General features: G+C 40.2%; 1 protein-coding gene across 1 annotated transcript in view; it reads right to left on the reverse strand.

Moving 5' to 3' along the window:
• The window catches only part of Mgam2 (maltase-glucoamylase 2 (putative)), an 83,538-nt gene that overhangs the window by 30,414 nt on the left and 36,421 nt on the right, over window positions 1–16,703 (reverse strand). The window contains exons 18-31 of the mRNA XM_040728545.1: window positions 13,920–14,074; window positions 13,690–13,774; window positions 12,795–12,851; window positions 11,618–11,742; window positions 10,690–10,778; window positions 9,890–9,939; window positions 8,318–8,485; window positions 7,110–7,265; window positions 5,681–5,914; window positions 4,972–5,126; window positions 2,656–2,824; window positions 2,048–2,144; window positions 1,520–1,632; window positions 716–841 (exon numbers count right to left, since the gene is read on the reverse strand). Of these exons, the coding sequence (XP_040584479.1) occupies window positions 716–841; window positions 1,520–1,632; window positions 2,048–2,144; window positions 2,656–2,824; window positions 4,972–5,126; window positions 5,681–5,914; window positions 7,110–7,265; window positions 8,318–8,485; window positions 9,890–9,939; window positions 10,690–10,778; window positions 11,618–11,742; window positions 12,795–12,851; window positions 13,690–13,774; window positions 13,920–14,074 (1,779 nt within the window). The remainder of the gene's footprint in view (window positions 1–715; window positions 842–1,519; window positions 1,633–2,047; window positions 2,145–2,655; window positions 2,825–4,971; window positions 5,127–5,680; window positions 5,915–7,109; window positions 7,266–8,317; window positions 8,486–9,889; window positions 9,940–10,689; window positions 10,779–11,617; window positions 11,743–12,794; window positions 12,852–13,689; window positions 13,775–13,919; window positions 14,075–16,703) is intronic.

Genomic DNA, 16,703 nt, shown 5'->3' on the forward strand with positions numbered 1-16,703 from the left:
GGTAAATTACATCTATGGATTCTTTTTCAGCATGCAATCTTCTTCTTACATTTTCTCATCTCTGTTTAACCAGTTTATCAGAAAAAATATAGTGCAGCCTGAACATAAATATCAAATTATCTCCATCGAGCTCGCCTTATTCTCATTTTATAATCCTTAATTCCTCTGCAAAATCTTAGCAGATGATCTAAAAGCCAAGAAAGAGGACTGCTAGAAAACTGACAATTTCATACAAGAAGAAAGAACACGTATGTCTTTGGTTATTGACAGCAGTTAACTATGTTTCTCAGGATTTACTTGGGGAGCTGGAATATACCACATGCACATGTATGTTGCTAAGAAACCAAAGTCTAGATCAGCAGCTGCTTCCTTTCATGCTGTCATTTAAGATGCCCATTTCTGAGTTTCTAAAGCCATGACTTGAACAATCAGTCACAGCTACTGCAAAGGACTCTCAATGGCAAGCAATGATGGTCCAGGGTCCTGCAACTATCCCACTGCCTGCTGAAAGACGCATATGTGACTCTTAGTTGTGAACCATGCAAATCAAGATTCAGCTTTCTACAAGGTAGCATGCAATGTGTTTAAGATGTAAAGATTCTACAAAAGACAACTTCCCCATCTACTTTTTTTCTACCACAGTTTTAACTTGTATGCACCTGTTTTCATTACATGAGTAATCTAAAAAATTAAAAGCAAAAGGAGAGGTTCATACATAAGGAATCTGGGCTGCCACCATTGCGTCATACAAACTGGCAATTTCATCATCACTCTGGTATCCATAGCGACTCAGCTGGAAACCTAAGGCCCAGTATGGAGTCATGGCTGGCCGACCAATCAACTGGAATAAAAATCAAACGCCAGTTACCACAGTTTCATCCTTCCATATTGCATACATTCACTTAATCACCATCTTACATACCATAATTATTTTTAAAAGTCTGTGTCAATTTTTTAAAGTTTATATTTGTTTAAAAGAGTCTAAGTGAAATAAATGAATCCGAGTCTAAGTGAAATAAATGAATCCTACTAGAATTCTCTCTTAAGGAAGAAACTTGAACAATTCTATTGAGTTCTAAGAGCTCTCACTCAAGATGAATAAGGAAGCCAAATGGAAAACAACCAGGGACGTGCAACACAGAAACACTGTGGCTGAGGTTTCCTCCCATTGCTCAGCCATTCGTCCAGAAAACCTGAGACCTCCATAGCGAATCTTCATCAGAGACTCTTCAGTAGACTACTGAGCACATGATCAAGAGATACATAGGCTATCAGTGTGCTGTCAGGACCCCATAACACTAAAGTCTGGTGCGTCAACTTGAGTGAACATATGAATGAGGTCTACAAGACCACTGCCTACTCTTTGAACTGTTTTAGATTGCAAGAAGAATAGCAGTCCTCTAAGCAGGAGCTCCAGTGAGTAAAATGAACAAAACAGATCTTATCGCAGTGTTAAGCACGTGGTAGCAATGGGCAACAAGTACGTGATGGTTTGTCAGTTAATAGACAAGCTTCCAACCTGCGTGTATTGCTGAGTTACAAGTTCAGGTGTTGGCCCCAGAACCATGTAGAAGTCCAGAACGCCTCCTATGGTGCGGTATGTCAGGGCAGGGGTAGGCTGCAAAGTCACATCTGGATAGATCAGAAAAAGCCCAATTGGTAAGGAGCCGTAAGTTACCCAGATGGAGAATCTATCCTAAGCTTTTCCCTTTTCTCTCTCGCTCTTCAGTGTGACCCCTCTCTGGAAAGTATTCTCTGAGGCAGTGGGATCGAGATAGCTTCCATCTGCCTAAAATGAAACATACAATCTCAGCTTCTGTCACCCTATGGAACAGAAGCAAACGCGTCATGGGCCACGGGTAGCCAAAATTTTGCATTTAATATGTGTGCTGATAAATTTAATAAATTTTGACTTAATAGAGGAATGAGTGAAAGCCATTGTATCCCATTTTCCTTGACCTTGAATGTCCTGATTTCTAGTAATATCCTAGGCTCTAAAAGGGTGGTTGTCTATGGTGGTGTATGAGTGTGCATCTCTCTCTCTTACCCATGGCATTGCTGTTCAACAGGAGTACTCCGTGGGCATTGCCATCATATTCCAATGCCATATAGTAAGGGTGAACACCATAGGAATTCTTCTTGTACTGTAAGAAAAAACTGTAAGGTAATTACAGATAAAAAACCCAATAAATTGCATCCACATCACAAGGCAAACAGTGAACTCATATTTGACATTGGAGATTGAACTCACCAGTGATGTTCTTCAAAAATCCTTGCTTGGCCCTGTCTGTGCCCTTCCCACTCTCTGCCCCTTTTACTATTACACAAATGAATTCCAGCATTGATTACACTATGCTATCATCGTTTTATTATCTGTCTTCCCCAGTATTACAAATCTTTGCAGGGCACAGACAGTATCTCATTCAATTTCAGATGAGCACTTAGTGATGTTTAGTAAAACTTGTGTTCCACAGGAGTAGAGAAATGAAATGTTTTACAAGCAAAAGAGCACGAAATCACATGCCCTTTTGGATTTGAGAGCATAATTTATCAGTGCTAGGAAAAGCTGATGAATACAGGATCATTTACGGACCTAGGAATGTGATTAAGTTCGGATAAAGAGAACACGATGAATAATTTTATTCTTGTCCTTACCGCTGGTGGCTCATCCCGAGCAAACATTCCCCACGTGTTCCAATTAATGTTTCTTTTGAAAGATTCATGCTCCGTTTCCCCAAAGCCATAGATGTACTCAGATGGGAGTCGAGTTGAAATGGAAAGAAACATCTCTCGGAAGGTGAAGCCAGGGAGCTGAGAATCCCAACTGCAATGCAAAAGCAGACCACCATGCTGAACTACAATTCACAGGCCAGAGAAAACAAACACATTTCGGTGCCTAATTCATTTGGAAAACCCTAATTATTGGACATCTTGATGCATGTTCAAATGCTATGAAATGAACCAGGTCATGACAGTGGCAATAATTCAGCTCCAAGTTTCCATGTTTGCTTCTGTATTCTGTGTTTTGCAAGACTAAGCGTCTTTTTTTTTCTAGGACATGGACTCATTAACAGAAAAAAAATTTTAAAGTCTCATTCCCTCTTTTATTCCCAGTTGAGAGAACTGGGAATTCTCATTGAGAGAAAAACAAAACAAAACAAATACATGTCTCATTCATCCTTTTATTCCCAGTTCTTAGAGCTTATGGGGAACCTGTTAATGAGGTCTACAAAACTACTGTACAATAAAAACATGTGAAGCTCTTAGAACAAGTGCTTTAGAGTGCAAGAAATTTCCTTAAGACAGAAGCATGGAAGGGGAAATAGATGATTCTCTGGGGTAAACTGGGGGTTGGGGTGGGTGTAGAGGAACGGGAATGGAGGACAAGAACAACAGGAAATGGAATGGGTGAGCTGGGGGTGGGGACGCAGAGGAGAGCAATGAAAGAGGGAGACATTATGGGGTTAGGGAGAATTCCTAGGTGCTAGGGAAATTCCCAAGAATCCAAAAGGATGACTTTAGCTAAAACTCCTAGCAATAGTGGAGAGGGTGCCTGAACTGGCCATCTCTATTCAAATAGGTGACTACCCTGATGGTCATCATAGAGGCTCCATCCAGTAACTGAAGCAGATGCAGAGATCCACAGTCAAGCACTGGGCTCCGCGAGTCCATCTGAAGAGTAGGAGGAGGGATTACATGTGCAACGGGGGTCAAGATCATGACTGGAAACCCACAGAGACAGCTGACCCGAATTTATGGGACCTCAGAGACCCTAGACCAACAGCTGGGAAGCCTGCGTGGGACCGAACCGGTCCTCAGTGGTGGATAACAGTTTTGTTGCTTGGTGTGTTTGCGGAACCCTCGACAGTGGGACCAGGATTTATCCCTGGTGCATGAGCTGGCTTTTTGGAGCCCATTCCCTATGCTGAGTTGCCTTGCTCAGCCTTGATGCAGTGGGGAGGGGCTCGGTCCTGCCTCTGCTTGATGCGCCAGGCTTTGTTGACTCCCTGTGGGAAGCCTTACTCATCCTGGGGATGAGGCATGGGGTGGGGGAGGTCACGAGAGCAACAGGAGGAGGATGAGGGGGGACTGTGGTTGATACATAAAATGGATCTAAAAATTAAAAAATATAAAAAAGGAGGATGGGGAAGAGTTTGATATTTAAAAAAAACAGAAAGAGAATATTGAACATGCATGCAGATGAGCAAAAGCCACAGACAGGAAAACACACGTTGCACATGTAAGTAACAACCTCTATTGGGTCAGGAAACTTCCTTTCAGGCAAAATCCAGACCTTCAACAGCAGGACAACCTAGAGATGACATAGTTGATGACAGGCAATCCTTGCACAGTTGTTAGGAATAGGAGCCATGACGCTAAGAAGCCCTGCCCCTCTTTCCTGCTTCCTTAGCTACTTATTAATGATGTTTAATTGAGAACAGACTAACGAAATCTGTCATGTTTATCAAATAGAGTTTCTGTTCTAGTGAGCAATTACAACAAAGTATTTTCTTTTCTTGGAGTCAAATAACACATAGTTTTTTGTTGGTGGTGTTTATTTTCATTATTTATTTATTAATATTTTTATTTTTGGTTTTTCTACATAGGTTTTCTCTGTGTAAGAGTCCTGTTTGTCCTGGAACTCTCTCTATAGACCAGGATGGCCCTGCCTGCCTATGCCTCACAAGTGCTGGAATTAAAGGCATGCACCACTACTGACTCATGGTTTTTGTTTTTGTTTTTTAAATAATTCATTTTTTTCTGAGTTAATGACCAGTAGAAAAATAAATTCTCTGGAGAATCAATAGCAATTGATGTATCCTTTGACAAACATGCTTATAATTATATGTTGTCTCAGAGATTAGTGGTTCACCTGCAGGATTCACCCTAACCCTAACCCTAACCCTAACCCTGAATCATTGTAATTAGATCTAGAGTCGCTTTGATGGGGACCAAATAAATAGAGCTTACATCACAGTACCGGAGCTCTTCCGTCTAATTTCGAGTCCAAATGGGTTGGTTTTAACTGTGACATCATACAGGCGGTTCTCAGAGGATCCAGTTGTTGAAGAAGGGATGTTCAGAGGTACTGGAACCTCATATCTCTTGTTAGTGGAGCTATAAATCTAGGAAGGAGAAAATGGAATTTTAATGGCCTCTAAAGTTGATACTAATGCAGGCTGAGAGTTCCCACTACAGAAGTTACTAAAACTGTTGGAAGTGAGTGTCTCTTCTGTGTATTTCCCACAAAGCAGACTCATGTTTTTCAGGGAGATGGGATGGGTTTTTAATGGCATGTGTCATGCAGGATACTGATAATAATAGAAGATGCAAAACTGTGGTAGATCTAAGTTCACACCCTGACTGGCTATCTACTCCCTTTCTGATATTTATTTCTGAAGGCCTCAGCTTCTGCATCTGTAACATAGGGATTTACATTAACTGTTTGTTTGTTTGTTTGTGACAGTCTCAGTGTAGCTTTGGCAGGCCTGGAACTCAATATTTATACCAGGCTGGCTTCCAATTCTTGGAAATCCCCCTATCTCTGCTTCTTGAGTACAGGGATTAAAGGCATGTACCACCATGTCTGGCTATTAAGTCTTCCAGTGACCTCATGTGTCCAGAGCCTTAAGTCATAAACATCCATGTTAAGAACAAACAACTGTAACATGAGGATTACCTTGAACTGCAGCATGTTTTCTGTATGGTAGGTCACATTCAGTTTGAGAGAGCTGATCTTTCCAGAAAGAGGATCAGAGACAACGCTTGGAGCTGCTGCTGCCCGGGCAGATGCTGAGTCTTCCAGGAGGTTCAGGTCCATGGTGATACCTGTGGGCTGGTACTGAATGTTACTGGCAGCATACTGGGGAATTGTGTCGTAGAAGCAGGTAGGCACTCCAGGAGTAGCTGTGTGCTGGAACAGTAGGAAGAATTCTTGGTGAGCTTCTACACCACATTTGAGACTCTAATTACTGAAGAAGCCAATTAACACAGAGTTCTAAGAACTTTGAAACAGGTTGAAATGCTCCCTACAAAAAAAAAGAGATAAGCACTAAGCCCTGTTAGCATGCATACTACATGTTGGAGATAAGGTCTTTGCAGAGCATCAAGTTAAGATGAATTCATTAGGGTGGACTTTAACCCAATATGACTAGTGTACTTATTAGGAAAGCAGATTCAGACAAATAGTCAAGCATGCACTCAGGAAATCACCATAAAGTCATGAAAGCAGAGATCTTACACAAGCTAAGAATTGCAAAACATTGGTAATAAACCACCAGAATCTAGGGGTGAATAATAGAACAGATCATACTCATGGTTCTCAAAAGGACCCAACTCTGTCAAAACACCCTGATCTCTGAATTCATGATACTGTACCCGGGGATAATAAAATTGCTATTTTCTAAGTGAGTTTATAATACTACAGCAACAGTAAAGGATCCAGATTCAACTAAACTCACACACACACACACACACACACACACACCTTTCTGTAAACAGTGAAGTATGAATGATGATGGAACCAGAAAACTAACTGAGCACCATAACCCTCAGGTAGGATCTACTTATGTCTCCTGCTCCCAATGCATTTGCTAACTTTTTCTGGTTTTATTCACTCCATCATTCAAACACATTGCACAAGACATACTTTCTGTTTATGTTTTCCAATAAAAAAGCTGTTCACTTACAATATTCAGTGCACAGTGTACTTTGTGAGGGTAAGATGGTTTTACTAGCACATATTGGTTATAAAATGCTAAGTTTTCTGTTGATAATTGTATATACGTATAATAAAGTTTGACTATATTTATCCTTGCAGTACCCTCTTATCCCCTCCTCCCCTCCTTTTGATCCTTTTTCATCTTCTCCAATAGTTCAAAAATAGGATATTTGAATGATATACTCAAAGTGTCGATCAGAATGGCAATATTAGATGCAGGGTATCTGAGGGAAACACGTATAGATCACCTATCATGTGGAATTCACAGAATGCATGCTGTCACATCCTCACAATCACTGCTAAGTCATCAACCTTTTCAAAGTGATTCCTAGGTGTCCCACTACGTGGTGTAAAATTTCTGCATCTCCCTGATCAGTGTGGCCATTACCTCCCAGAGGCACCCACGCTGCTTGCAGCTCTCCTCAGAGACTGCAGGATCCTCGGGGTAGCAGTTAAACTTCTCCAGGTCGCTGACTACAAGAGTCCACTCAATGGAAAATTCTTGTCCCAGCTTTAATCCTGAGAGGTTATCGATGACCAACACCTAGGGAAAGAAAAACTCCAATGACAACCAGGTGGCTCAGAGCTATGGACACGATGTTGTTGATGGTTGGGAAGTCAGCAGAGCCAACCTCTTTCTCCAGTATCACTTAGAATACTTGGCACTACTTGATTCCCGAGCTTTTGGGACATTGTGAGAGTATGGAATGCAGAGCAATATGGTCATGTTAAGGAGTGTGGATCACAGCGTGGCTGTCATTTTTAGGCTTACTATCCTTTTGGTATGATGCTGGTTAATGCGACTATCGATGGCAGTAACCAGTTGATCTGTTTTACTGAGTATGCATATGGGCCAGCACTGTGGCAATCACATTGGGGGACCCAGTGATAGAGTACCATGATTGTCTCTAGGATACAGATGTAATAGCATGACTAAGCTCTCACAGTGGGGAGAGAATAGCCAGGATCAGCACCCCATCTTCTTAGAAGTTTCATTCCTATCCTGTGCTACGTGTATTTTCTGGGAGAAGATGGTTTACTTAAGAGACAGTGAATTTCTCAGGTCTCAAGTGAGTGAGCCAATAACTAAAATGCTCCGTATAAGTTTATCAGGTATATGAATCACTCACTGATGACTAAACCAGAATACAGCTTATGCTTTCTCCCACTTATATTTTATGTGACACTATAGCAATAGCAACAAGGAAAAATGTCAACTGTGTCTCAAGGATAATTCCAACTTTAACAAAGGACAAACTGTAAATACACCTCAGAAGAATCAGGATAATTTATTGAACCTCATTTTACCATTCCATCTGAGACAATCTTATCTAGTTTTAAATGAGCAGAAAGGGAGTTCTCTAAGAGCAACAACTCTTGTTCTCTTCTTTAGAGCCCTAATGTCAACAAGGGAAAGTAGTCATACTTGCATGCACACATTTCCCCTGTATCCTCTCTATGATGTGGTGGCTGTCTCAACAAGAAAATTGTCTCTGTGACTATCCAAATCATCTCATGTTCTTCCACGAAGGAAAGATGTCAGAATGCCAGGCCAGGACTTGCAGCCAGAGTCTCACAGATGGAATGATCTCTCACCTTTGTTGAAGCATCGTAGTTGTAGCTTAAAATGGGGATGACATTGCCATTAAATAAGACATTAAGACCAGTTGGCTCTTTATCCATCCCCAAGATTCTGATGTCAGTGAACATGAGCTCATTGGGATCCACATAATTATTATTTATTATTTTTGCCTGTAAACGATTCTGGGAGGAGGAAGAAAGTCATTTTAGAGGTTGGATGTGCACATTCAACGTCTCCTGATCCAGACTGTCTCCTTATCCTCTGCTTTCTTTTCTAAGTTGATCAATGACCACCCCCTAGGACAGGTGTTGTCTCAGACACCAATACTCTCTCTCTCTTTTTGGTTAACTGGCTCTTTTCTGATTCTATGACTCAGAAAATAGGATCCTGACGTACAGAATGTTTAGTTACAAAGCAAAGAAAAAGACCCAAGCACACACAAACCCCAAGTGACACACAAACATCCTACACACATAAGAGTGCCAAATAACTTTTAATTTTATTCTAGTACTAATAATAAAAGCTAAATTTTATGAATGTGTAATATATGCCAGACACTACGCTTAAGTGTCTTGCATATAATATCCCATTTGGATGACTCATCAAGTTATGAGGTTGCAATCTCCACTTTTCTTTTTCAGAAGACACTGAAGCACAGATAAATTAAACGACTCATTTATAGACACAGAGCTGAAAAGCAGCAAAGCCCAGAAGGCGGGAGGACTGAACTCTGAGGGAAAGGCGCACATTTTACTAAGAACAAAGAATACAGTTCCCTACAAACAAATAGGTCCTAGTGATTGTTGACAGGATTTTCAAAGCAATAGAGTTGGAGAGACAGTTGTTTCAACAAAGGTGTTGGGGCTCCTGAACAAACATAGGTAAAAAGAGAACTTTGACCTAAGTCTAACGAACACTAATTAGTACAATATAGATCATAGAGTCAGATATAGACAGTAAAGTTTCAAAGAACACCGAGGTTCTAAAGCCAGGTAAAGAGTTCTTAGACATGGCATCAAAAGGCACAATCCAGCAGAGAAAATAAAGATAATTAGGTATACCCAAACTTAAATGTTTGCTTCATGAACGTCTTTAGAGGAAGAAAAGAGAAGCCTACATATAGAAGAAAGCATTTGCAAACATATTCATTGAAGGATATTTAAAAAACATTAAAACTGAGCTGTTAGCCAGTTGTGAAAACCATCCAAATCAGAACATGAAAAAGAAGTGGTATGTCACTCAAGATAATATGAAAAAGACAGATAGACATATGATTAGTCATTGGAAAAAACTGTAGAAGCAGTTAAAGGCCCAAGAAATGGTCAAACAGCATGGCTAAAAGAAAAAACACTGACAGCCTCAAATGTAAGAAATTATACAGAGAAACAGCATCACTTGCATATTGGTGGTAGAATTATAAAATATACAGCCACTCTGCAAAACAGCTCAGATATTTCTTACATAGCAAAGCATGTACGATAGGCATGAATTTCAGAGAAATAAAAGCATACACAGAACACCAAAACCTCAAGACATAGTCACAATAAGGAACATGAAAGTTAAGTTTTCTTGAGAACAGTACTTACGGATGTAACAGAAAAATCATACAGAATGTACTTCCTTTCTAACACTGTGCCTGAAAGAGATGGGTAGATGTGTATGTACCGTTACTATGGGAAACAAGGGAACTTTGAAGTTTCAACCTCTTCACTGGGAATTCTTCTGCACATAGTTCTGCTCATCCAAATTCACATGCATTTTAATCTTTGTAGAACCTTAATGGACCACTTTCTCTGAAGTCACATGCTACTCTGTGGCTCTACTTGGCAGTATTTACAACATCTTGATTTTCATTATGGTTCTCTATCCTGTTAATACCATTGAGTTTGCTAAGGTCAATGCTTAGGCACTTTCATCTCTATGTGCCTTCCGTGCAGAGCAACATGGATATCAAATATTAATAATTCTAACTATATTTGGCCTAAAAGCTTCTGTGTTTTATTCATATCAAATCTCTGAGTGAAAAACACAAGACATACACCAGATATGTCTTTCTCAATGGTAACTGAAACATAGCTAAGCTATTAACAAAATGGATTGCTTGCTGTTAATGATGATACACAGAAAAGAATAATGACGCCAAATGCCATACGATTTATCCCATTGGCCACGTCAATAACAAAGAATGGTCTGCATGTGAAGTCTATTCTAATTCATCGTGCTTGGCTAATGGAACTTGCAGAATGACTTTGAATTTTCCAAGCTACTAAAATGTCCTAAGATACTAAAAGAGACATCAGTGACAGTGGGGTTGGTGCTTTATTGGGAAGCCTTTGGTAATGAATTTTTACTAAGAACCACCACCATGGTTCCACTTGAAAGTCACCTTTAGACACACCATCGTCCCAGTACAACTGGCCCTTTGCTTCTCGCTTGTAGTCCAAGGCAACGGTGAGTCCCAAGGGATTCTTCCGGCTGAGGAGAGCAATCACAACTTTCAGACAATGGAAGGAAGGCAGAAACAGATGAATGTGTCCCTTGATGAATGCACCCCTTGATGAATCTACCCTTTGATGAGTCTACCCCTAGATGCATAGGGATGGATCCTCCAGAGTCCTCCCCAGAAACTGAGTAGATATTAGCATTTTTTTTTGTGGGAACTCAGGTGTGGGAAGGCAGCTGGGTGTGGGAAAGAGAGAATGTAAGAACAATTGCAGGCTGAGATGGTTCCTGAAAACTAAGTTTGTGATCATTCTACCAACACTTAGAGGGCCCCCTGACAGGCGCTCTCAGAATGTGCTCAAGATACTGTCATTTGTAGTAATTCACTTAACCCTCACAAAGGTGCTGAAAGACCAGCCGTCGTCTTCCGTGGCCCGTCAATTAACACGTGTGAGCACAGAGATGCTGTTCAAGGTTAATGCATATAGACTGCTGTTAGGCCAGAGCTTGAGCTCAAATTCTGCAGATTCTGAGCCCTGAAACTCCAACTCATGTTGACCTTTGTCTCCTACTAAATTTTTCTCATGTATCAGGAATACACATTAAAATAATTTCTGTCCCTAGAGAAACCTTTGTGAAGATTATTTTGACTATTCCTATAATCTCTTTTAATCCAAACAGAAGAACTACAAGACTGACAAGGGAAGTGAGACTACATTTGCCCTCTCTGAAGACAATTTGGGACCCTTGAAATGAGGAGAAGTTTGCTAACGGTGGCTGCATTCATTTGACACGTCTCCTCTTGGTTCTTGCTTACCTCTCCCACGAAGCCCCACTGAGTGTGTCAGCATAGTAAGAATACAGCGTCTTACCTGGTCTCTGTGGTTGTATTTGGCTGTTGCGTGGGAAATATGTAGCCACCTCGAAGGTGAAGCCCTAGCTTGTCACTTGGTAGTATCATGTCTACAAATTGTCTCCTCCATTGGATGGCTTGTTCCTAAGCAACAAAAAGAAAACAGACCAGATAGGGGACTGCAGGAAGCAAGGACACTAGAGATCCTTTAGTCTAGACCTCACTTTAGAGACCAGAAAATGGGGACATCCAAAGTGAGACAATTTCCCCAAGGTGTGCGGGTAAGAGAGAGCAGAGCTGAGACACCAAGCTCCCTCTTATTTACCTCTCACTACGTTGTATGCTGTATTTTGTATCTTGGATGTCCCCCAAGGGGTGGGGCTTAGCGTGAGGTTTTAAGCCATTAGAGATTTACTCTCAGTGGTAACTACAAGGCCCTGATCTCTTCCTTTTACTCTTTCGCTTTGCAGTCACAAGGTTGTTTGCTTGTTTGTTTTTTAGAGTGGTTTTTTTCTCTTTCTCCTGCTTTTACAGAAATAGCCTGCCACCAGCCTGAAACAATGCAAGCCAGGACTATAACTTCTAAAGTTGAAAGCAAAAATATAGAGACCCTTTCTCCTTATAAACTTACTGCTTCTGGTATTTGTTATAGTACCTTAATGTTGAGTGACACTGATTTCACTGAGCTTGAATTCTCTGCTTCCACAGACAAGAGTTAATGAAATGATTAGTCCTAATTATCAGCATAGCAATGAGATGGTTGAGTCAGTGAGATTCTGTAAACCTACTGCAGCTATTGGAAATTGCTTCTGTTGTGTGAATGTTAATGTCCCTCTAAAGTTCATGTGTTGGAAACTAACACTATATGTGATACGATTAAGAGACAATTCCTCTGGACAAGTGGTTGAGTTATGACAACTCAATGAGAAGCTCCCATTGATGAGGTTGAGAAGACCTAGATCTTGGACTTTATAGCTTCCAAAAACTTTGGACAATAAAGTTCTATTGTTCATAAATTATGTAGTGTGAGGCACTTTACTATACCATATTAAATAGACTAAGATGCCTCAAAACATACTCATAATCAACTTATTGTGAAGCTGTGTGAAACATGATGATGAACTCCCAAGACTTCTGTTTCAGAATTGTCCTCTGCTAGAAGAGATCTCTGAAACAATAGAAACCACCTTACTTACTGTCTCATAGTCGTACCAAATGGCATCTGGGATATAGGCTTTCACTTGGTTCATGCCCTAAGAAAATAAAAGCAGTAAGCTATATTAGCACACACACCTCTTTATTGTTTGGAGAACATCTCCACATCGTTGTCCCTGGCCATTTGAATAATCCTGAGCCATTTGAGATTATTCTGTTATACCAGTGAAAGCACATGACCCCAGAAATGCCAAACAATTTATCCAAAGCCAAGCTGTACCTAGAAATTAAGTTCATTTTGCTTCTGTGCTCATGCATTTTCTAGAAGTAGAGAGTTTCCCTCTCAGAGTTATGCCATCCATTAGCTCAGAGTAGACTAAGCCAACCACATCCACAGGGGAGCAAAGCCACTTGCCAAGCAAAGCCAGATGCTGCTGAGACACTACCGGCTCAACGAGCCGGCTAGCCATCTTTCCTCTTGACTCTTATACTAGGGAAATTTTTTAAATAAGATGACTACCATCATGACAGTCCTCCTCCCACACCTTACCTTCCACCCTTGCCGTACTCCAATTTTCCTCCTTACTCCTTTACACGCCTATTCTGTCTTCCCAACCCAGTCTCCCTGAATAAGAGGATATATAGATAGTCTGTGCACATGCGCCAACTATATAAACCAAGGCATTCAAAACCCATGTCAGTGCATGACCACATGCCTAAGAACACAGTTTTAAAAGTGATTTTGCAACATAGAAACTGTTTTAGTTGATGCATCATTGGATCCAAGAATCCTTATATTTTCCAAACATTCACGATTTCTCTCATTTATGTTTATAGTCAGACTTAAGTGCAAACATACACATGCAGCATTTAGATTATCCAGCTATGAAGCTATAAGAACAACTGTAACATCTGTCGTTCAGATTACAAACATACTTCGTGTAACACAGGTGTGATAAGGAGTCCAGGCCCCCATAAGAACTGTTCATGAATCTTCCATGTCTCTGGGTCCTGGTAGAACCTATAAAACAGAGTGCATTCACAGTGAAGTGAGTGAAATTTCCAAGAAGAGACAGCAAAACAGCACATGTCCTAATGGACCTTGTTACGCTTGTAAAGTGAAGGAACTTGTGATCTGAGTGGGAGGCTTTGGTTTAGAAACTCACTCGTGTACCAGGGGCCTTGCTACTGTCTCCCCGAGTGTGTGGGCCCGGTAGAAGAGAGTGTAGAGATAGGGCAGTAAGGTATAACGGATGTTCAGATAATGTCTTGAGGATTTCAGCAGCTGAGAGTCAGGACCGAAGGCAGCAGGGTCCTGATCCTAGAAGGAAATAGAAGCAATTAGTGAATATTACTTTCAACCGTGATACAAAAATTTCCCAGATGAACACAGTCATGTTCCCCAGTTTGAAGACGGTTGGAATATTTTTCAGAACTCAGTTGATCTTGTTCCTACTCCCTTGTTTTATGGATGGATAAACACCAAAGACTACATGACTTCTCCAATGTAGACATTTATACAAGAGGTAGTTTTCACTTGACAAATTCATCTCAGTGCAGACAATGGAAGTCCTGAGAGACATGAAGACACTACAAGGTTTTCAATAAAGGCCATAAAGGGGACAAAGGGGACCTACTTCCTTCAGAGACATGCCAATATGCTTTTGAGAAAATTTATATTTTACTTGGTAGATAACAATAATAATCATTTGATCTAAAACTTGGTTTTACAATTTTTGAAAATCCATTTACTCAGTTTGCATTGCCTAACTGTGATCAACATTCCAAATCTCTTCTTTTCTCTAGAATTTTGTGAATTTGCAATTTTTAAGCTGTTTGTGTAGTTTCCTCTGTAATTGTTTTAGCCATCACAGTTAGTTTCATTTTCTACATCCCAAAGGCAATGACCTTTGTATCTTTCTTAGTACATTAACACAATATAGAGAAAGATAATAAGGATATATTTCAGCAGAATTTATCAAAGAGCAAACAAAGAACCTTTCAGCAGAGAAATCTAATTTTCCCAGGACCTAGAGGTCGACATTTAATTTGGAATGTAAATTACAGTTAGGCAATGCAAATTAAGTAAATATATTTTCAAAAATTAAAAAACTAAGTTTAGCCATCAGTAGTAAGCATTTGTTCACTCTCTTCATAGTTCAGAAGTTGTGAAAGACACATATATAACATTTGACTTCTTGTCTTGTATCACATGATAGAAAATGAATTTTGGAGAGAATGATATGAATCTAATCCTGTCTTTCTTTATAAGAGGCCCAATCTTTCCCCAAATATAGCCATTTTATGACCCTAATACAGACTTCATGAAAACACTGAGGCAAAACACGGAAGAAAATTGTTTTCTTCAGCCTCTATCATCTGGCTTCCATCTGAGAAAATGTAGAACTGTACTAGATGTTGAGGTAGCTGGGACCCTGAGATTTGGTTTTATAAGACTGAAGAACCTAGCTCTAACCAATTGGTTGATGATTAACCTAAGTGCAAATCTTGAGGCTGAATCAATGTAAAATATTACTTGCATTAGATATTTTATTGTTTTATGGAATTATATTTTACAACAACTCCTACAACTTTAACACACAAACTGAAGTGTGCTTAAAGTACAAGCTGAGTTTTGAAGGCTTGGAACAAGATGTAAGTAGCTCAACCGCTAATCTCTTATGCCGAACACTAAGTAATAGTGCTATGAATGTATTGTTCCACAAGATACATGTTAAGTGTCCCTATTTGTTTCTACTTCCAAATTTAAATTTAAAAGGGCATGCAAAGTTTCTGATGCCATTCCATGGGAAAGAGCTAGTTTAGGAGATAACTAGTTCTTTACTCCTAGTCGCCTGGGGGAGTTGAATGTTCTTATCTGCATGACTCTTGATAGGCCATGTTTTGTCCTTTCCTGTCCCAAACCACCTGCTTAGACCTTCATAAATAGTTAATCTCTCTCCAGAACACAAATGAATGAAGGAATTCAATAATAAAATGCTTTGAAGAACTGAATCTGCATACCCCCAGAAGAGACATGTCATTGCACAAAGTCAAGAGCCAGAACCAAAATGATCATGAGTTTACTCCAATGAGTTGCTTTTTATTTTTGGTACATGTGCATGTGAGAAATATGTATGTGGGTGTATACATGTTATCCTGCATGTGGATATGTTGTCTGAATTAGGATTTTTAATTGTCATGGCAAAACACTATGTCCATAAGCAACTTGGAGAGAAGAGCATTTATTTTGTCTACACATCCATGCCATAACCCATCATCAAAGGAAGTCAAGGCAGGAACTCAAATCAAAAACTTTGAGGCCTGAACTAATGCACAGAGTATAGAGGAGTAACTACTATTCACTCCTCATGGCTACTCAACCTCATTTCCTACAGCATCATGGACCAGCACCCTAAGGGTAGTAGCACCCATAGTGCTCTGTTTCCTCCTATGTTGGGAGCCCTTATCATTTATTACAGAAGTACCAATTAATATTCTAGGTATCAACCCCAGAATATGTGTTACTACGAATTTGGCTGTATGTAGAATATATACTGGGTGCTTTGTATTCTCAAACAGGCCCCAGAGAAAGGAAATTCCTTCTCATGGGGGCATCAGCAGTAAGGGCAGCAGCCTCTGGATCTCATACTACATAGACTTAGTTTTTCCATTTGATATAGCACTGAGAAGTCCCTTTTAATCAGTTAACAGCACAAATTGCAAGTCATGTCCCCCCTTGAGACTTAAGTTTGCCAGGACGTTTTGCAAGTCACTTCCAGGAGAGAGATGCCAGGTACCTAGTTTTCTCAAGATCTTACCCAGCCTTCCTGGTGCTGAGAGCTATGAATGCCCTGTTGTCAGAGAGTTGCTAAATGTGCCTGTGGGTATAAAAACTAGAAGCCTGTGAGATAGGAGAGACATCAGTAGAACTTTTAGAAGAAGCAACT

The sequence above is a fragment of the Mesocricetus auratus genome, unplaced genomic scaffold, assembly GCF_017639785.1.
Source record: "Mesocricetus auratus isolate SY011 unplaced genomic scaffold, BCM_Maur_2.0 Super-Scaffold_100019, whole genome shotgun sequence".
Taxonomy (NCBI): Eukaryota; Metazoa; Chordata; class Mammalia; order Rodentia; family Cricetidae; genus Mesocricetus; species Mesocricetus auratus.